The sequence below is a fragment of the Hibiscus syriacus genome, unplaced genomic scaffold (genome assembly GCF_006381635.1).
Source record: "Hibiscus syriacus cultivar Baekdansim isolate YM2019G1 unplaced genomic scaffold, ASM638163v2 tig00111311_pilon, whole genome shotgun sequence".
Classification (NCBI taxonomy): domain Eukaryota; kingdom Viridiplantae; phylum Streptophyta; class Magnoliopsida; order Malvales; family Malvaceae; genus Hibiscus; species Hibiscus syriacus.
The window spans coordinates 645,480-666,682 of NW_024063054.1; the positions used below are offsets into that span (position 1 = coordinate 645,480).

General features: G+C 35.3%; 2 protein-coding genes across 2 annotated transcripts; both read right to left on the reverse strand.

Moving 5' to 3' along the window:
* Positions 1-6,102: 6,102 nt before the first annotated feature.
* On the reverse strand, positions 6,103-6,584 carry LOC120158308 (monothiol glutaredoxin-S9-like). Its single transcript, XM_039169183.1, has one exon. The coding sequence runs from the start codon at positions 6,465-6,467 to the stop codon at positions 6,159-6,161; it is 309 nt and encodes a 102-aa protein (XP_039025114.1). The 5' UTR covers positions 6,468-6,584; the 3' UTR covers positions 6,103-6,158.
* A 3,762-nt stretch (positions 6,585-10,346) lies between these two features.
* Positions 10,347-20,491, reverse strand: LOC120158341 (glutaredoxin-C11-like). The gene is made up of 3 exons (XM_039169207.1): positions 20,487-20,491; positions 19,915-19,918; positions 10,347-10,673 (listed from the first exon to the last, which is right to left on the reverse strand). Exon 3 carries the CDS (start codon positions 10,668-10,670, stop codon positions 10,362-10,364), a length of 309 nt encoding a protein of 102 aa, XP_039025138.1. The 5' UTR covers positions 10,671-10,673; positions 19,915-19,918; positions 20,487-20,491; the 3' UTR covers positions 10,347-10,361.
* Positions 20,492-21,203: the final 712 nt, after the last annotated feature.

A 21,203-nucleotide genomic window follows, 5' to 3' on the forward strand; every position in this document is an offset into this window, starting at 1 on the left:
AAAGTGAAGGGCTCCATCCTCTCTTCATGTTAATATCAAAAGATTCAGAAACAGTAGGAGACCACAGAGACTGACTATTAAAGGAGTGATGATGACTGATGAGTTACAATATATATATATATATATATATGGATTCCAAATCCTAATTTCCACCACCACTGATTCTGTTTGGTTGACACCACCATTCATATGCTTGTCTCCATAAACAATGGAGGAATCTACTCAACACAGCGTATTCCCTCTTGTCTGCTGTACATAGAGAATAATGCAATAACTGTAACATTTATAGCCTGTAAATAGTCTGTTCAATATTATTCCATTTATCATGCCAAGTTTATCTCACCCAGATTCTCTTTTTTTATATATAAATAAAATCAGTTCATATCGTGTAATTTTTTTAAATTATTGTTTGAATAAAAGTAGTCAATTAAAATTAACTATAAGAAATGAAAAGATATTTACAAAAAACAATAAGATTATTGAGATAATAGATATTAGTTAGTTAGTTAGGAGTTAGTTGATGGTTTGTTAACAACAGTTATTTTACAATTCTTGTATATATACATGTAACCCTTGTATTATAAATTAAGGTGTGAATAAATGAAATAAGCGAGGCATTATTCTTTTAACATGGTATCAGTTTTCAGGCCGTTCTCCTTTGGGTTTTCTGTTTGGCCCATTTCTTGCTAAGCCTTGTGGCTTGTTTTCATTTCTGAAGTAGTTTCTCTCTTCTCTTCTTCCCCAAATTAGTTCTCGCTAGGGTTTTATTCGATAATCTATACTGTTGCAATGCCTCCAATGAGCGAATCAACTTTGGTTGATTTTAATTATCCTATTTTTTTGCATCCGTCAGATACTCCAGGTACTCCTTTGATTTCTCATCAATTAGTTGGGTTGGAGAATTACAGTGTTTGAAGCAGGTCGATGAGAATTGCACTCTTGGCCAAAAACAAACTTGGTTTTGTTGATGGTGCATGTCAAAAGGAGAATTATGATATTGATTTGCATCCTCAGTGGGAGAGGTGTAATGCCATCGTTATGTATTGGATCCTCAACGCCGTGAGTAAGGAGCTTTCGGCTGGCATTGTTTTTTCTTCGAATGCTGCTTCGGTATGGAATGATTTAAAGGAGTTTTTTGATAAGGTTAATGGCTCTAGAATTTTCTTCCTCCATCGAGAAATTGCTACTATTTCTCAAGGTGATTCGAGTGTTTCTACTTACTTTACCAAGTTGAAACTATTGTGGGATGAGTATGTTATACACTTGTGTCGTTTTCTTCTTGTGAGTGTGTAAGTTCGCAGCAGAATTCTAGGCATCTTGCCCAACAACAGCTTCTTCAGTTCTTGATGGGTTTGAACGAAACTTATTCATCAGTTCGAATTCAAATCTTGTTAATGCAGCCTCTTCCTTTGGTAAACCAGGCGTATTCTATGATAGCTCGAGAGGAATCCCAGTGAATTCAACTTTCTGCTATGTCTTCCACTCTTGATTCTAATGTTTTCTATTCCAAGAGTTCTGGTATTTCTGGTCGTCGTCAGTTTCAAGGTGTTTGCGATTACTGCAAAATCAAGGGTCATAAGCGTGATAGTTGCTATCGACTTATCGGGTTTCCACCCGATTTTAAATTTTCTAAATGCAAGAGTGCTTAAGCTGCAATGGCTGTTTCTGAACCTGTTGCTGCTTCTGAATCTGTTATTGCTTCTGATCGATTGGGTTCTTCTGCTTCCATGGCGCATACTTTCACTCAGGAGCAATACAATCAGATTCTTAGTCTTCTGCTTCTACTGTTGATTCCACTGTGAATCTTGCAGGTATAGTTGATAGTTGTTTACCTGTTTCTCATAAATCACTTAACTTTATTTTAGACATAGGTGCTACAGACCATGTAATATCTCATTTTCAGTGCTTCCTATTTCCTGTCTTGTGTTCTTCGCGGTCTATCCAATTACCCAATGGTAAAACTGTCCCGATTACACATATTGGTTCTTGTTTTTTAGATTCAACCAAAAGTCTTTCTAATGTCTTATATGTACCCAATTTCACTCACAACTTGCTTTCTATTTCGAAACTTACCTGTGACCTTCACTGTTTTGTTAGCTTTTATCCTGATTTTTGCATCATGCAAGATCTCTCAAGTGGAAGGATAAAGAGGATTGGTAAAGAGTATAGAGGACTTTATTTTTTTTCTGTCATCAGCTTTACCCTCTGGTTTGTCATCTACACATAATTTTTAATATGTTGTCTTCTGAAATTTCCTCTAGCATATCATATGCTTTAAATTTGTTTGATTGTGGTCATTTGTCTTCAGAATGTATAACTACTGTTTGTTGTAATAATACAAGTATTTGGCATTCCCGTTTGGGACATTCTGTTGTTTCAACCATGAGCAAGTTACCTTTCTTGCATTATGCTAAATTAGATTCTAAATTGATCCATTATTGTCCAATGTGTCCTTTAGCCAAGCAAAATAGGCTCCCATTTCCTGTCAGTCTTACTTATTCGCAAGCTCCTTTTAATCTCATTCATATAGACTTATGGGGTCCTTATCGAGTTGCTACACATAGTGGTCATACGTATTTTTTAGCTATCATTGATGACTTTACTCGTATGACCTGGGTGCACTTGTTGAAATTGAAGAGTGATATTGTTTTGTCCCTTAAAAAGTTCATTACCATTGTTAGAACTCAGTTTTCAGCCACTATTTAAATTATTCGCAGTGACAATGGCACTGAATTTTTCAATTATGAGTGTTTTGAGTTTTTTTTCTTCACTTGGAATTCTTCATCAAAGTTCATGTGTTCAGACTCCCCAACAAAATGGAGTTGTTGAATGAAAACATAGACATATTCTCGAAGTAGCTAGGGCACTTCGTTTTCATTCAAAAGTTCCTCTTAGATTTTGGGGAGAATGTGTTACTACAACTTTTTATATCATAAATCGTTTACCTTCTTCTGTCTTACATTTCAAAACTCCTTTTGAAACCCTTCATCATAAAGTTCCTAATCTCTCTTATTTAAGGGTATTTGGTTGTTTATGTTATGCTACCAAACTTAACTTTCTTGAAAAAGTTTCTCCTAAGCCCATTCCTTGTGTTTTCATGGGTCACTCTTCAACTCAAAAGGGGTATATTTTGTCCAACCTTTAGTCCAAGCAATTTTTTTGTAAGTCGGGATGTTGTGTTTCATGAACTTATTTTTCCTTTTCATTTTCCTATTTTAGAGTATTCTCATTTTTTCCCTTCCCATTCTCATATTCTTGATTTCAATTTTTTAATTGTTGATTCTTTAGTACCAGCTCCCGCATCTCATGTTGACAATTTTCCAACTTTTTCACAAGAAATTCATGTTGTGTCACCTATTCCTTTTATTACTTCAGACGTTCCTTCTATTTCTCCATCTGATATTTCAACAAGTGTATCAAATCCTCCTCCTTTAGTTCATGATTCACTCGTGTCTTCAAGCCTCCGAATTGGTTACATGATTATGTCTGTACTTGTCAATCCACTTCACCTTCTGCTACTTATCCTATTTCTCAATATATTTCTTATTCTCATTTACCTTCTCATACTCAACATTTTTTCCTTCTACTTCTCATCTTGTTAAACCAACCATTTATCAAGAAGCTTGTCAAAATCCACAATGGCAGCAAGCCATGAGAGAAGAGATTCAGACACTAGAATTAAATAATACTTGGGCAGTTGTACCTTTGCCCTCTGGTAAAGTTCCTATTGGCTACAAGTGGGTTTATCGAATCAAATATCATGCTTCGGGTGAGGTTGAAAGGTTCAAGGCTTGGTTGGTGGCCAAAGGGTATAATCAAAAGGAGGGTGTTGACTATGTGGAGACTTTTTCCCTTGTTGCCAAACTCAATATTGTACGGTTGATTTTGGCTCTTGCTTCTATCTTTGACTGGCCTTTGTATAAAATGGATGTCCATAATGCCTTCTTGCAAGGAGACTTAGTTGAGGAGGTTTACATGAAGTTATCTGAAGGCTTTTCCAACCAGTGGGAGTACATGGTTTGTCGGCTGCAAAAGTCTCTTTACGGACTTAAGCAAGCTTCTAGACAATGGAACAAGAAGCCGTCTGAAGCACTTATATCAGCAGTATTTCAGAAAAGTAAGTATGATTACTCGATGTTCACAAGGCAAGTAGAAAACAAGTTGGTTATTGTGCTTGTAGATGTAGACGCATTGCTGATTATTGGCAGTGGTACTGATATGATAGAAAAGCTAAAATTTACACTGAATTCTAAATTCAAGGTGAAAGATTTGTATGAGTTGAGATATTTTCTTGGTCTTGAAACTTTGAGACAAGAGAAAGGAATTATCTTAAGCCAGCATAAGTATGCTTTAGAGTTAATAGAAGATATTGGGGCAGGGGGAGCAAGGCCTGCTTTGACACCTTTGAAGCAGAACAATAATTTTTTACTGCTGCAGATACTAAATGTTTGAAGCATGATGAAGAAGGTATGATTGACAAGACACAATTTCAAAGCTTATAGGAAGGCTCATATATTTAACCCACACCAGGCCTGATATAACCTATTTAGTGTAACACCTAAGCCAATTTATACATCAGCCTGGAAAGGTGCATATGAAAGTAGCTTTGAGGGTTGTTCGATATATTAAATAGAATCCAGGGCAGGGAATTTTGTTATATGCTTCAAGTACATGTGAGTTAGTTGCTTTTTGTAACTCTGATTGGGCAACTTGCCCGATATCACGAAAGTTAGTAACGAGATATTACATAAAACTGGGGAACTCCTTGATCTCTTGGAAATCAAAGAAACATAATACAGTGGCTCGTTCTTCAGCTGAAGCTGAGTACAAAAGTATGGCCATGACTATAGCAGAGTTGGTATGGTTAAGTGGACTGTTGAATGAACTTTGAATGAGACAAGATCGACCTGCTAATCTATTCTGTGACAGTAAGACAACATTACATATCACTTCTAATCCTGTTTTTTATGAAAGAACGAAACATATCGAAATCGATTGCCACTTTATTAGAGACAAGATTCAATAGGGTTTATCACAGCTGAACATATACCTTCAAATAAGCAACCTGCAGATGTCTTGACTAAAGCACTTGGTACTCTGCAGCATGAGTATTTGACAACCAAGTTGGGGGTTGCAGATATCTTTCACCCACCAACTTGAGGGAGAGTGTTGAGATAATAGATATTAGTTAGTTAGTTAGGAGTTAGTTGATGGTTTGTTAACAACAATTAGTAGCAGTTATTTTACAATTCTTGTATATATACATGTAACCCTTGTATTATAAATTAAGGTGTGAAAAAATGAAATAAGCGAGGCATTATTCTTTTAACAAAGATAATTTCAATGATCTATTTTCACTCATCAAACAATACTAAAAAAATGTAAAACTAAAAAATTTAGACTAAGTAGAAGTAGATCCTAACACGTGTATATACACACATATACACATATAAATTCATTATCTAGGATAAAAGTTAACAGAATTAAAAAGGAATGATAGTAAAGTCAATGGTAAAAGTAAAAATTATTACTTTTTAAAATTTAGGATTTGAGTAATTGTTTTTGTAATATATATATATATATATATATATATATATATATATTATCATCAATAATTAATTTTTTGAATAAATGTTATTTTATAATCACTCTAGACTATTAAAAAAATTAAAGATTGCATTCTTTTTTTTGTACAAAAGAAGTTTAGATAAGGGGTGACTCCTCTAGTCCAGGCATGGGCACATCTAAGACACAATTGAATTTATATAGGACTTTCCAAATTGCTCACCAAGAGTGACGATAGTGGAATTCAAACTTGGTCTTACAAACTTAAATTTTTGAATCCTAATTACTAGTGTCAATACTCGTCGGTAAGTTGATGCCTTTTTCACTTTTCGTAGGATTGCATATAAATTGAAAGATGGGGAATTTTAGACTTTATCACACATTTTGAGACATCTCCAATATTAGTAGGCGTGGACCATTAAATTAAAGATACTTTCCATTTAAGTTGACTTCATTAATTTAAGAATAGAAAAACATAATACAAGCTAATTGAAAGCTACACGTGCAAGACACATAGAAAGCTACACATACACATTGCCGCTCCTCGGAGTGTGCACTTTGACCCAATTTTATTCATATTTTTTTCAGTGTGCTTAATTTGAGATAGACTGATAGGGCCTGACCAAAGGTATAAGCCCTCCACTTAGATGGAGGGACATGACTTCATTGGTGGAACCCACCAGTTTTCCGCCGATGAAGACGGCCGGAACCGGAGCGTTACACCCCAACCTCATGACCGCCCTCTCCATTTCCCTGCCTTCGGGGTCTTGGTCAAGCTCGTGGACCGTCGGGGTTACCCCGATCTCTTGGAATAGAATCTTGAGAGCATAACACAGACAACATGAACTCTTGCTGAATATCAATAAACCATTCTCCGAGACCAACCTCCTCACCTTATCCATGTTGAAAATTCCTGATTCACAATGTTAATTTGCTTAAAGAAAATGTTTCTAGTTGAAGTCCCCTGGTTACCTGATGATTTCCGGTTATCGATTTCGGAGTGCAGCGAATCCAATGGTGGTGGGAGGCGGAGTGGGGGATGAGAGAAAAGGGTTCAAAGCATGAGGTTGCTGGAAAATTAAGCTCCCATGCTAGAGTATTTATAGGGACAGGTCTCCTTTTTTCAACAAAAGAAAACGCGCTTTACCTGGATGCTAAAACCAATTAGATTACTTTATAGGATGGGGATTACTTATTTTCATGGGGCTCAATGCAAACACTTCTGGGTAAATATTTTTAATTAGACCTTCAAAATTTTTTTTCCATATTTTTTTAAAAATTTCATTAGAACTCCAAATTTTCAAAATTTATCATTAAATCTTATAATTTTTTTGAAAATTTTATTTGACCTTTTAAAAGTTTTAATGACTAAAACTATCTTGTCAACAATCGAATATATTGCAAAATATTATTTAAAATTTTAAGACGGAATTAGATTAAAACGAAAGTATCAAATAAACTTAAGAGTAAAGTATAGTAATGGTCACCAAACTTTTCTAAAGCTTGCATTTAGGTCTCCTAACTTTTTAAAACTTGCAATACAGTCCTCCAACATTTAATCCGTTTGCAATATGATCCTGACGTAACTGGCCGTTTGACGCCGTTACACTTCCGTTAGTCCGTTTGCAATATGGTCACTGAATTTTTTAGGCACTTGTATTTAGGTCCCCCAACTTTTAAAACTTGCAACACAGTCTTCAATTTCATTTTAAACCCCAAATTCCAAAATAATTCAATTATATTTTAAACCCCAAATTCTAAAATACTTTAATTTAGAGTTTAGAATATAATTAAAGTAATTTTGGAAATTGGGGTTTAGAATGTAATTGAAGTATTTTGGAATTTTGAACATGGATTTGATATTTGATAGTGTTTACTTCAATATAAATTTGAGGTTTGTTGCATGCACATCCAACGACTGCCACATTTTGAACATGAAAAGTGCACCTATCACGTTTATTACATAAACCGTTGAAGTAAAAGTAACAAGGTCAATTTGTCTTGTTCGTAGCTGTCGCACTTTGGTATGACAATCCAATAGGTTTGGATGGAACTTGAGCATGCACATCCAACAGCTGTGAAAATAGTAAAGAGTTTTAGTTCATAGGACTACAACATACAACTAAACAATAACTAAAATAAACCAAGAATATCAATTAATAACTCATTCAAAATAAGGACTTCATAAGTAAAGGGAAAGAGGTTTCGTCATAGTCACTCCAAAAGCTAAGACGTCAAATGGGTTGTTTAAGATAAACATTTGATGCCAAATACGACATTACCAGTTGCAAATTATTTAATGGCCTACCCTTTTAACATATAATTGTTTATAATGCTCCAGGTTTAATGTTCCTCAATAACCAAACATGGTGAGAATCTAAAGCATATAGAAGAACTAAAATCATAGGACCTCATAATTCTTGTAAATTCATGGCATGTCAGCAATAAAAGACATTGTAAAACATAGAAGATAGTGCAACAAACATATATATGCCAGAAATAAAAGTGCAAATGTGCAATGACCGAGCAACATATCAAGTAGTTGTTCCAAATATACTATCCTGTTATGATGCCTTTCGAGTTGCGTGCATGCAAAATTGTCTTTTAAAGCTATAATTCAATACAGATTCAACTGTAAAATTTTTGAAACATATAAAAAATCCAATTCGTTCATGATATATTAGTCCCATAATCAACATGAACTTATTAAAAAGAATATGAGCTCACAAGACACCGAAAACCACATGTCGGATCAATACAATTCCCAGTAAGCTAGTACCAGTAGTCTCTCGGATTGAGCCTGACGATTTCACTATATTGATACTCACAGCCAATTCCCTGATTTAAAGAAAAATCAAACAAGAAGATAAAAAAATTAGCCTAAGACCCTCTTTTACTTCTATTCAGATGGACTAAATATCATTCATAAGGAGTACTAAAAGTTATGATTAAGAAGAAAGAAAGAAAATTTGATGGTTTTGGTTCAAAACTAACACTGAATATCCAGATCCTTGACATACAGTTCCAAAAACATAAAAAATTCAACAAAAAAACACACAATGCTGAAAATAGGAAAGTGCAAAAGAGGAAAAGCTTATTTTTGGATAGCCCAAAAAGAGAAAATAAATATCTTCTTGCAAGTGATGGGAGAGATTAAGAAATAAACACAATCGGTGTTGTGTTCCAGCAATTCTTCCTCCATTTTTTCTTTGTAAATAAAAAGTTGAAAGACAAAACACTGCTTGGGTTTACAATTTTATATGGCGAAAAATTGAAGAACAAAAACCAAACGAGAGTGCATGTGAGCAAAAGAGACTGAGAGGTAAAGGCGATGTTTGGGATTTCATTATATTTGATCATCTGTTGGAAAATCTTTAACCACAAGGATTAAATGAAGAAATTATTATATGTCATTTATACAAAATAATTCCAGCTTTGTTGGTGACTTTCAACAATGATACATAGTTCATCTTAGTAGTATTTGTCAACTCTGCATTTCTAACCCTATTTTTTTCTCACAAATATTTCATCGAACATCTATACTTCACCCCAGATGACCTGTATCTAACATTACACCTGGAATCGTTGATGGTCCCGATATTCCCTTGTTCAGATCTTCTCTCAATGGACCCTTATTCAAGTCAACACCTCCACAGAATTCAAAGTTAGATTAGAATTTCCCATGCATCCCCGATTGAAAGTTACACTGGAAATGAGAAAAGAGAAGCGAAAAAGGAAAATCGAGACCGAAAAGGAATTTGGGTTTTAGAATGAAATTGAGGATTGTGTTGCAAGTTTTAAAAGTTGGGGGACCTAAATGCAAGTTCCTGAAAAATTCAGCGACCATATTGCAAACGGACTAACGATAGTGTAACGGCGTCAAACGACCAATTACGTCGGGGACCATATTGCAAACAAACTAAATGTTGGAGGACTGTATTGCAAGTTTTAAAAGTTGGGGGACCTAAATCAAGCTTTAGAAAACTTCATTGACCATTACTATACTTTACCCTAAACTTAAAACGGAACGGTTGCATATATGAATAAAAGTCTATTCGAGTAGATTACATAAAAAATAATTCCACCACTTTCTAATTATTTCCTAATACTTTGTAATGATTTCAATCAATATGCAACAAAAATAGAAAAATTGTGAGGCTAGCTGGTCAATTTAAACCACATTCTCACAATTATCTCCCTTTTGAATCCCTTGTGCAGAAAGAGATCGCGAATGTGATGGCCTTTCGGTTCACTTTCCCTTCATGCATTATATATATAGCACCATCACATGTGCAAGTATGACAACAACTCTACCTTCATCGATGTCGGAAAGGATTCTCCGTTCTCATTGCTATCACTTACTGCAAAAGAATACAACTAATCGGCTTTAATAGTAATAATGATTCTTCATTACCAGAAACAACAGTCAAACGCATTTCTTCTTCGTGGAAACTTTATTCCCTTCTATTCTATTCTCGAGTGTGATCGGTCATAAGTTTTATTTAAGGCCATGCATTTCTGTTTGTTTCCGATAGAAAAGAATCCTACAAAGTCAACTGCTTCATCACGTATCATCGGTCTCTGTTTAATTCCATGGAAATTGAATAAGCATTCAGGCAGCAGTGAATATTAAAATGAAACATTAACTCTTTTAATTATTAGGTTTAGGTTATTCTCGATAAGTTAATGTTATTTCATACAGTATATTGAAGGAACTTAAGAAACAAAAAGAAGCAAAGCCAATGGTGTAGGCAATAAAGTTGTTTCCTTTTTATTTATATTTTACATGGTTATTGCTAGAACCAGATGGCCTTTGCATCTATGAGCATTTGTTTGAGTGATCCATCTACATGAAGCGATATGACATCTTTCGCTGAACCTACGAATCTTCCACCGATGAACACGGCTGGGACCGAGGGATCGCATCCAAGCCCTCGTAGAGCACGGTCCATTTCTCGCCCACTAGGATCGTGGTCGAGCTCATGGATAGCCGGGCTAGCACCGAGCTCGTAAAATAGTGTCTTGATGCTGTAACACATGTAACACGAGCTCTTTGTGAATATCACAGCTGCCTTCTTGGAGGCCAAATCTCTTACCCTGTCCATTACCTCAAGCTGAATATTAAGAAAATGAAACAGGGAAACAAGTGAGCAGGCTTATGTGTGTGTGCGCTGAGGCTTAGCACTGGTGGAGTTTGAGATTGCATCATCTCTTATTTATAAGGCTTGGGGAGGGAGTTTTGGATACTGCATTAATTATTTAATGAAAGTATATATATAAAAAAGTAGCATAAAAAGGAAAGAAGTTCCTTAAGATATTTGAACAATGTCAAATATATAATTAATAAGTTAACCTTTAAACAATGTCAAGTATAATATTTTTCTCTCTTTTCCCTTAACCATAGTTAGTCTCTTTTTTTCTTCATCTTTGTGATTGGCGGTGACATCAGTCTTGGTGCTAATCGTCGATCGTTGATTTTCATTATTTTTCCTTTGCTTTACTATAGTGTATTTTTGTTATTTTTTATAATAACTTTGTCTTTATGATACATCTTCTTATGCCTTTATGGCACGTTTTCGGTCGTTTGGTCATTATTTTTATTTATTTTTTTAGGGTTGGATTTAACATCGCCACGACTGATCAAGATGACTCTTTATTTATTATCATGCTGATCTTCCATGCTTTGGACCCTCGGATTGGATTTGGATGCACAATTTGTATTCGTTGATAGTATTTTCACGTCGCTCAATTTTGATTTACGACTTGTCGGTGGTCTTTTAGTATCTTCATCCCCTTTTGTGGTTTATTTGCCAATATGATTAGATTTGTTCGTATCTACCTTTTATACTAGTTTATTTGATTAGATTTTTTAACATTTTTCTTGTATTGAGTTTAAGCGGCTAGTTTTCTGGTGTTTAGAAAAACATCTTTATTATGTGTTTAGTTTATAACTGCTATTGTAAACTTTTATTATAATTTAGATATTTTTTATTTTTAATAAAAATAATGGTTTCTGTAATATATATATATATATATATATTAGATTGATTGTTTTTCTCAGTGTAGTCAATTCTTTTTTTTTTTTGAAGGAATAAAATCTTATATTCCAATAGCATCATCAATTACAAGTTGTTTAATACATACAGGTTCATCCAGGAAGAACCAAACTGGATTGTCATTCGATAAGGCCCATTGAGCTAAGGAGTGGGCAACTCTATTAGCTTCCCTACAAACATAATGAACTTTAAAGAAAGGGTGGTCAGCTAAACTCAATCTTGTCTCATTGAGCAACAATCTAACTATAGAGATGTCTTGGGTCTTGTTAGAGTTCGTATTAGACAACCTGTACACAATCGAGATGGCATCACATTCAATAATAACATTGTGCCACCCAATCTCCTGCGCAAAGTGAATACCTTGAGTGAAAGCAGCTGCTTCAGTGGACTTTGACGTAAACAGAGGATTAATTTTCTTTGCCACTCCCCAAGGACCATTCCATGCATATCCCGAGCCACAATGCCCACTGCCGCAACTCGAGAATCCTTACAAAACGCTCCATCAACATTAATTTTAACCTCATCCTTATTCGGTTTACTCCATTTACAAGGTATACGGGAATAATGATAAACACTAAAACAACTCAGGGGATTCGTAGCCTGCTTAAACTCCCCAATCAAGTTTGAAGAGTTAATAATGATATCTCTATCCGATTGAAATTCCCCATTATGTACCAAATTGTTACGCCGGTTCCAAATATTCCAAAGTAAGGCAAGAAACAGATCAAAACCTTCGCTATTCAACTTGGATTGAACACTCGACAACTAAAGGAGACAAGAATTTCCATTCCAATAGACAAGATCTTGGGGAAGACCCGACATCGCAAGGACCGACTTCGAATTAGGGCAGTCTTTAATTGCATGCAACACGATTCTAGCTCTCTATTACAAAGTGGACAGATGCCTTCTCCGAGGTTAGCTTGCTTAATTTTTGACCTCGAAGGAATAGCTTCATGAAAAAGGCGCCAACCGAAAATTTTGATTTTTGGGAGAACATTCGCCTTAGCCACTGCATTCCAAATAACTTCCGCAATCAAAGTCGGACTGTTCTGAATTGTAAGCCAATTGTACCCCGATTTAGTAGAGTACGAACCCGAGCTGTGATGGCTCCACAACATCTTATCACCTTGGACTGGAGTAATCAAAATATTGAGGACCTGAGATGCATCCTCTGTTAGAAGCACTCTGTTAACTTTTTGAACATCCCACCTCGCACAACCAGGAATCATAAAATCCGCCACTCTAACTGGCTGGTCAATTCGATCCATGTATCGTTCCCTCCATTGAACAACACTAGAGTCTCCCCACTTATCCTCAAACATTCGAGCCTTACTATAAATGCCCACCCTCCAGAAAAAACCATCCAGAAGGGCCTCTTTGGCCTTCATGAGACTTGCCCAAGCGTAAGAATGCCTATCCCCAAGTTTTGCCTCAATAAACGATGAGTTTGGAAAGTATTTAGCTTTAAGGACCTTAAACGCCAAAGAGTTCTCATCTTGAATAAGTCTCCAAACTTGATTACCAACGAGCACAATATTAAACAATCTAAGATCTCTGAATCCCATACCTCCAAACTTTTTGGAGCGATAAACCTTGTACCATGCAACCATCGCCCATCCTCTGGAATTCTGTTTCCTAGACCACCAATAAGACCTTGCTTGAGACTTAATATCTTCAATAACACCATCGGGAAGTAGATAATATGACATTGTATAAGCTGAAAGGGCCTGAACCACCAACTTTATGAATACTTATCTTCCTCTAAAAGAGAGGAGTCGCTTAGTCCATCCCTGGATCCTCTTCTCCGTCTTATCTTTGATAAAGTTGAACGTCGCTCGTTTTCATTTCCCAACTGCAAGAGGTAAACCAAGATAGTTCCCCGGGTCCAATGCCTCAACGACTCCTAACTCGTTTAAAAAACTCAGCCTATCAGCTGAATGAGTATTAGGGCTGAAATAAATACTTGACTTCTCAAAATTCACCTTCTGACCCGAGGCCTTCTCATATTGATTCAAAATGCTCTTATCCCTGCGCAACTCCACATTTGAATTCTTCACAAACAATAGACTATCATCGGCATACAACAAATGCATAATCCTCAGCCCTCTCAAACTTGCTCTAATTCCCTTAATCTCATTCCTCCTTTGAGCCTTTAGGAACAATGCGAAAAGTCCCTAAGCACAAAATAGAAACAAATATGGAAATAAAGGATCTCCTTGATGGAGACCCCTTTGAGGAATGAAAGAGTCAGATAGTACACCTTTAATACGCACTTGGAAAGAAACCGTGGAAATACACTTTCAAATAAGATTAACAAAGGAATCATTAAAACCCATTCGAAGCATAACATCCAAAAGGAAACCCCACTCAACTCTATCATAAGCTTTCTCCATATCTAACTTAATATCAGCTCCCTTATTGGGACCATTTTTAGAACCTTTAAGATAATGAATAAGCTCGTGAGCTACTAAAAAATTATCTAAGATACGTCTACCAGGGACAAAGGCACATTGGTTTTTGGTAATACAATCATGCATCAATGGCTTTAAACGATTAACGATAGCTTTGGACACAACCTTGTAGATGACCGAACAAAGCATCTCATTATCACTAGGCGAAATACATCAAGTAATGGCTTGAAGTATCTCCTCGTCAGGTGCCGCTTCGGAAGATCGAAAGAGAGAAGAGAAGTAACTAGTGGAAACATAAAAAATGTCCTCTAATTGGTCACACCAAACCCCCTCACTTTCCAGCCCCTCAACCCAATTCCTTTTTTGATGTCCATTTGCGCGTGCATGGAAGAAGGTTGAATTTCAATCCCCGTCCTTCAACCAAGCTACTCGAGATCTCTAGAGCCAATACGCCTCATCCTTATCCATAATATCATTCAGCTCCACTAACGCTTTCCTACGCTAATCACAGTTCTCATCCGAAATTGAACCCGAGTCAAGATGAAGGATGCGGCTTCTAATTCGCCTCTCATCCCACTTAGCTTGCCTTCTTCTCGCCTGTTGCCAATTACCAAGCTTATCCTCTATTTTTATCACTTTATTCGAGAAGGAATCCTCATTGTTCTCCCAAGTTTGTTGGACTATATGCCGGCATTGATCTTCGTTGGCCCAACAAGCATCAAATTTGAAATAGTCTCTTCTGGGAGAACTAATATGGATATCACTCTTCAAGCTAAGAGAAATCGCAGAATGGTCTGAATTAGTAGTCGAGATCGTTTCCACTGAACAATTCGGGAACAAGAGCCTCTAATCTTTCTTCGCCACAAACCTGTCAAGTCTTTCACACATAAAAGACTTCGTCTGAGTTCCACTAGCCTAAGAAAACCAACCGATCCTAGGCCGAATATCCCACAAATCCACCCCTCGAAGACATCTCTGGAAATCCTCCATATGCACCCTCAGCTTTTTTCGACCTCCTGTTTTCTCGTTAGAATGAAGAATTTCATTAAAATCTCCTCCCATACACCATGGGAACGAGGAGAAAGAAGCCATATGAGCAATCAAATCCCATTTATGCTTCTTGTCCGACCATACACTTCGACCATAAAATCCAGTAAATCTGAATATTTGCTATTTCCAAAGAACCTCCACATCAATATGAAGATTCAAAAAGCTCTGAAGAGTAACATTAATACCCTCCTTCCAAAGCATCATTAACCCTACGCAATCCTCTGCTCTTTCAACTGAAAAACATCCAACCATCTTTATAGCAAGTCTTATAAACTCTGTCTTATTTTTCCGTAACTTTGTTTTAGAGACAAAACCAACACTGGGTCTTTTTCGGAGATAACCCTCATAAGCTCTCGAACTTTTGTAGGGTTCCCAAGCCCTCAACAGTTCCAGCATAATATCATCACGGCGACTGGCGGGGCTAAACCTCAACCACCGCCGTTATCAGAACATCTCTCAATTGTTCCTCCAGGATCTCACTTGGGTCCTCCTACTCACTAGTACTAATCTTAGAGTTCAAAGTAGAATCAGCAATATGCACCACCTGTCGGTTCACACGTTTAACCTTCCTCTTCCCTTTACTCGGTTCCCCACTCTTCCTCTTCCCCTAACTAGAAGAACTGACCTCGGCCCTCACACTAGGATCAAGATTAGGCTGTTGTTCCTCCTCCCTTGAGAGTTCATGAATCAGGAAGACATTCAAAAAGGAACGCGGAAGAGAGCTATCGGGGCCAGTTGGGTCAGTTGAGTCCAAATCATCCTCTTGATTCGAGTTAGAGGAGTACAATAAGTCTCTTCCCGGGATCCATGATCCACCTTGGGGAACCCTTCCTGTCCGTTCTGAGAGGGGGTTGTTAGCCGAACTTGTCAAAGTTCGAGCATTTTTCTTATCTTCAACATAAACAATCCCTTCCCTTCTTCTACTACTCCCCTCTTCAGTCCGTTTGTTAGTTGGCACCCGGAGCCACTCCCCGAACTGGAGAGGCTGTTGCAGTTGTTCCGAGAACCCCGGGCATTCGGTCAGCACATGCCCAATGATTCCACATCGATGAAAAAACGACGGAAGCCTTTCGTACTTTAACAAACACTTCCTTGGTTGCCCATTCGCAAGTTGCCCCATCTTGGCACATCTCCTCAAAGGCTTGGTACAATCGATCTCCACTCTAACCCGTAGATAGTCTCCCATTCTTCATTCTCCAGATCTTGTGTCAGTAGCAATGGTTTTTCCTATTATGTTTCCGATCTTTTCCACAGTCTCTATCCTCATAAGCCCCAAGGGTAGCTCATAAATTCTCACCCAGACTGCAAGAGGCCGGAAATCAAATTCTTCAAGACTCAAAGTAGGATCAAAATGTGTTAACGCCAGCAGAGTTCCTTCAAAACTCCATGGGGTACGCTTAAGAATTGCTTGCTTATCAGAAAGTGACTTAAACTTGAACAATAACATATTGTCTCTTAGAATGCTAGAATCCAAGATCCTACTGTGACCCAAATAGAACGAAAAACACGGAGAACTGCATCACAGTCAACTCGCTTAAATCCAATTATCTTCGCCACGATCCCCTTATCCATCTCAAAAAGATCATCTTCAGCTATCACCCTCGGAGGAGAGATGTCCTCCGACTCCTCCTCTGAAAACTTCAAATGCTTCATAAGATCCGCAACCTCTTCTGACATTGTGAAAACAAATAGGTCGATTGGAAGAAATTGAACACAGACTCCTTTGCACCCTTCTTTGACCCCCCCACTCTTCTAAAAACGTCAATAATTCTGAATGCCAATGATGGGGACCAGAATAAACTACTTTTCTCTTTGAATATGAGATATCGATATCATTTGCGCATTGTTTAATCAGCATGACAATAACGCTGATAGTACTGAAAAGAGTCTAATTCTTAGCAAAGTAGTCTTGCTTTCATGCATTATGGCATTTTAAATTTAAATGATGAAATTAGTAGCAAGAGCAAGACAGATTCTAAAACTGTCTTCTAATTTTGAGTTTCATATTTATGTATGTCTATTTTAATATCAAATCTTATACATTAAATTATAAACTTATAAAATATTAAGTCCTAAATAGAATCTCTAAACCCTTAAAATAGACAAACTTGAAGTGTCATGTATATATATATATAATGGATATCATGTTAAAATTATTTTATACGACATGCTTATTTTAATTATACATCTTAAAATCTAAAATCTTAATTTCTAAATCCCAAAAATCTAAAATAATATATCTTAAATAAAATTCCTAAACTTTAAAATACACGTTCTTATATAATCTTAAAGTGCAAACAAATTATAAATTAGATAATTTTTTTATTGTGTATGAGAGAGAAAAAAAACCAAATTTCAAGATGGCAACGAATTTAAGGAAAAGTAAATGTCATGAAGAAAGTTACGAATATCCATGCTTTCATCTCAAAAGAGATGACTCATAGCGATATATATCCTATATATGGGGAGGATTCTTTATATTAATGTAAAATTAAGTGAGTTTTGTACATTTTAATAATTTTTTAATTAATGTTTTAATACTTTAATTGTTAAATCTTAGATTATATTTAGACATATTAAGTTCTGAGTAAATTAAAAATATATAACAACTTATTTTATGTAAAAAAAAATTAGCCATTAAATATATATTAATAAACATATAATTTCATATCGATAGCTAGAGATATAATATTGATTCAAATATTTAAATACATAATTAGTAAAATGATAGAAATAAATTCAACTATTGAATTATTAAAATATCAGTCATAAAAAATATAGAGGTGTACAAAATTTACTTAATTTTACCAAATAGATAAAATACGTAAAATATCAAATTAAATATTAAAATCAAACTCAAATATTAAAAATATATATATTTACCCATAACAAATTTTGTGAAATTCCTTTCTTCTATTTCATTTTATCATCTCCAAGAATGCCTTATTGCTACTATATGTATACATATATTAAAAGCAATGGATTAGGCTTGTGTTGTGAGTTAGGGGTGAGTAAAACTCGACTCGACTCAATTCGATTAAAAAAAATTCGATTCGAATTGACTTCAAGTTACAATTTTATAAATTCGGCTCGAAAAAATTTCAAGTTCAAATCGAGTTGTAAAATGCAACTCGAATAACTCAAAATTTATAGTAATTAGTGTGTTTATTTTCAAGTTTGAGTCAAGTCCTTGGACTTTGTATGATATATGTATATCACATATGAAAAAAATATGAAGAAATATATTTGCATTATATATATGGTTATAGAAAGCCACTTAAATTGGAATCAAATAATATTATAATATTATAAATATTTACAATTAAATTTAAACAGAAACTTAAAAAATCAACTCGACTCGAAAAAATTTCAAATCAAGTATGATTTATAAAATAGAACTCGAATAACTAGAAACTTTTTGTCTCAACTCGACTAGATCAAACGCTCACCCCTATTATGAGTAGGGAGGGGAGAATAATTTGAGGCTTATCCATACCCTAAAAATTGGAGGGATAAATAGAATTGACCTTGCAGATATGGCAAAGGCCAAATTTGAGCTACACTTGGAATGAAAAAGACTAAATAGAAGAGAATATAAGACAGGCTAGCTACCTGCTTGGCCTCTCCATAGCCACCCGAATCTCCATTTTGGCATTGCATCTTCTTCCACCTTTGTTCTATGTCATCTCTTTAGCTTTTTAACATGCAAGAATCCATCCTTGACTTTTAGACTCAGCACGTGACACAGTCTCCTCGCCCACATCAACCTCCGATTCTTTGCGATGAATGGTGGACGGTGGCGGTTTCAGAAATATTTTTCAAGGTGAGTGCACTATATATTAATTATATAAAAATTTTATACAGGGTGGACACAACTATTAAAATAAGTAATTATTTGAAGAAAATTCGAATTTTAGCAGCGATGACGGATTTCGTTTGCTCTTAGGGTGGGCACATAACCGCTTTAAAATTAAATATTTATTTTATTGATTGTGTCTATCTAAAATTTTATTTCAGATCACACCAATGGAAAAATTGGACCAATAATCCAAACGGATTATTTATTTGGCCCAACAGGCCAACCCAAAATTTATTTTGAGAAATATTGCATTTGCTACAGTGCAGGGTAAACTTGTCACGCTTATATGGTGAGTTTACCCAGATATTATTTTTTAATGGACTCAGGTCTATGGACCCCGTGAGGCCTAATTATTTAATATATTTCTTGAAACTCGTCATGCTTACATGGTGAGTTCCATTAATATATATATATGTAACTTAAAATAATATAAAATAATTATATATATATTAAAAAAATTCACGAGACTCGTCTTACCCACATGTTGAGTTCCATTTGGATTTAAAAAACTAACCATTAATTGAAAGTTGGGCTATTGACCGAATTTTTTTAAATCCAACTAGAAATCACCATGTGGGTATAATGAGTCTTGTGATTTTAAAAAATAATTTGTTTAAAATAAATATTAAAATTTGAAAAATTTAATAATTTATTTATTTTGTAAATACTTTATTACAAACTAATAACAATAAAATTTATTTATATTTTTTCAATTATTGACAAAGTCGAAGACTGGTTGAATGATAATGATGTGAGGCTCGTCAATTTCTTTACGGTCATCCGCCTACACATTCGTCTTCAACATGTTCTTCAATGTTGGCTTCTTGTTGAATTGAGGAAGTGACATCAGTCCACCATTTTGATTTTCTCCTTCGGGTGATAATGATGGAGTATTTAAAGTATTTGACATCATCATTAACATCATTGACTCAAAATGCACACCAAAACACTAAATGATTGAGCATATAGAAACGAATCTCATGGACCAGCTTCTTCTCTTGAAGGTAGTTGAAAGGGTGGCACTGCATTCCATTTCGGCCGACTCTCTATTGAGGCATAATATAGAGGATATGCACCATAACTTGCTTGAGATGCAAAATAATCGACAAAAGAACCATAAGAAGAAGATGTTATTGATGATGGTGATTTCATGGTATGTTTTGCCTTCATTTCTTCCTATTCGACCCTCTTTCAATGCTTTGATAAATATGATTTCCTATTTGCTTCATAATTTTGGATGTAGAGAGATATTGAGAAATCAATATCCGGTACAAGGTCAGAACGAATAGGCACATATAAATGTCTCTCATTCTATTGTTGTATGTATGCAACATGCTTCCTCGGTCAATTTTCTTTATGCTTCCATGCATATCAATTTTTTGTAATTCATCCATTTCAAATATTTGTGTTGGAATGGGCTGATGGAAGCCAAACTATCGCAACACTCTATCCATGACATGGATCTCAACAATGGCAAAATGTAGGATCGGCGTTACGACACACCACGTCTCTGTTTCTTAAAAAAAGAATGGTCGTAGACACCACTGGATATCTGACTCATAATACGAAATCCAATTAAATTGTAAACAAACTACATCAATATAAATATAAATAAATTCTCTTCATTTAAAACTTATAAAAAAATTTAGAATATTTACCACATGTCTATCAACGATATCGATCCTCATTCGTACATCAATTTTTGTTGCACCTGATAACTTTTTATTGATAATCTTATGTTGTCATCTAAACAACATAATAAATAAAAAATAAAAAATAAAAATAAAGTATTTATTCAAAAAATTTAAACATATTAATTAATAATATAAATTTACTCAAATATAAATTTACTCAAATATAAATTTAAGAAATTACCTTACAACGAGAGGAAAATCAAATGGAGTTGTTGTAATTGGTGTAAAAAACAAAAAGTGGTATCATGTCCACAATTCTAATAAGACTAGACAACCACTACAACCACTTTTTAATGTTTTTCCACGTTTGTAACCTTGCAAAGTTCACGATATAAAAATGATAAAATCGTAGAACCTCAACTTTATTGACGATACTCACCAAGATTTCTCATTAGCGGAAGATATTGAGTGTGCACCAAATTACCGGATTTATCCAGTACAATATCCTTCCAATAATTTGGAGAAGATAGGCTTAGGCTGCATGTAACGCCCTAAATCTCGGGTTAGAAGTATTGAGCTAACCCGAGATGAGCCTTGGTTTAATTCCTTAGTTGTAGGAAGCCTTGAC

Bases quoted from the DNA above. Each gene is read 5' to 3' on its own strand.
- LOC120158341 (XM_039169207.1), bottom strand. From the start codon at position 10,670: ATGGACAGGGTAAGAGATTTGGCCTCCAAGAAGGCAGCTGTGATATTC.
- LOC120158308 (XM_039169183.1), bottom strand. From the start codon at position 6,467: ATGGATAAGGTGAGGAGGTTGGTCTCGGAGAATGGTTTATTGATATTC.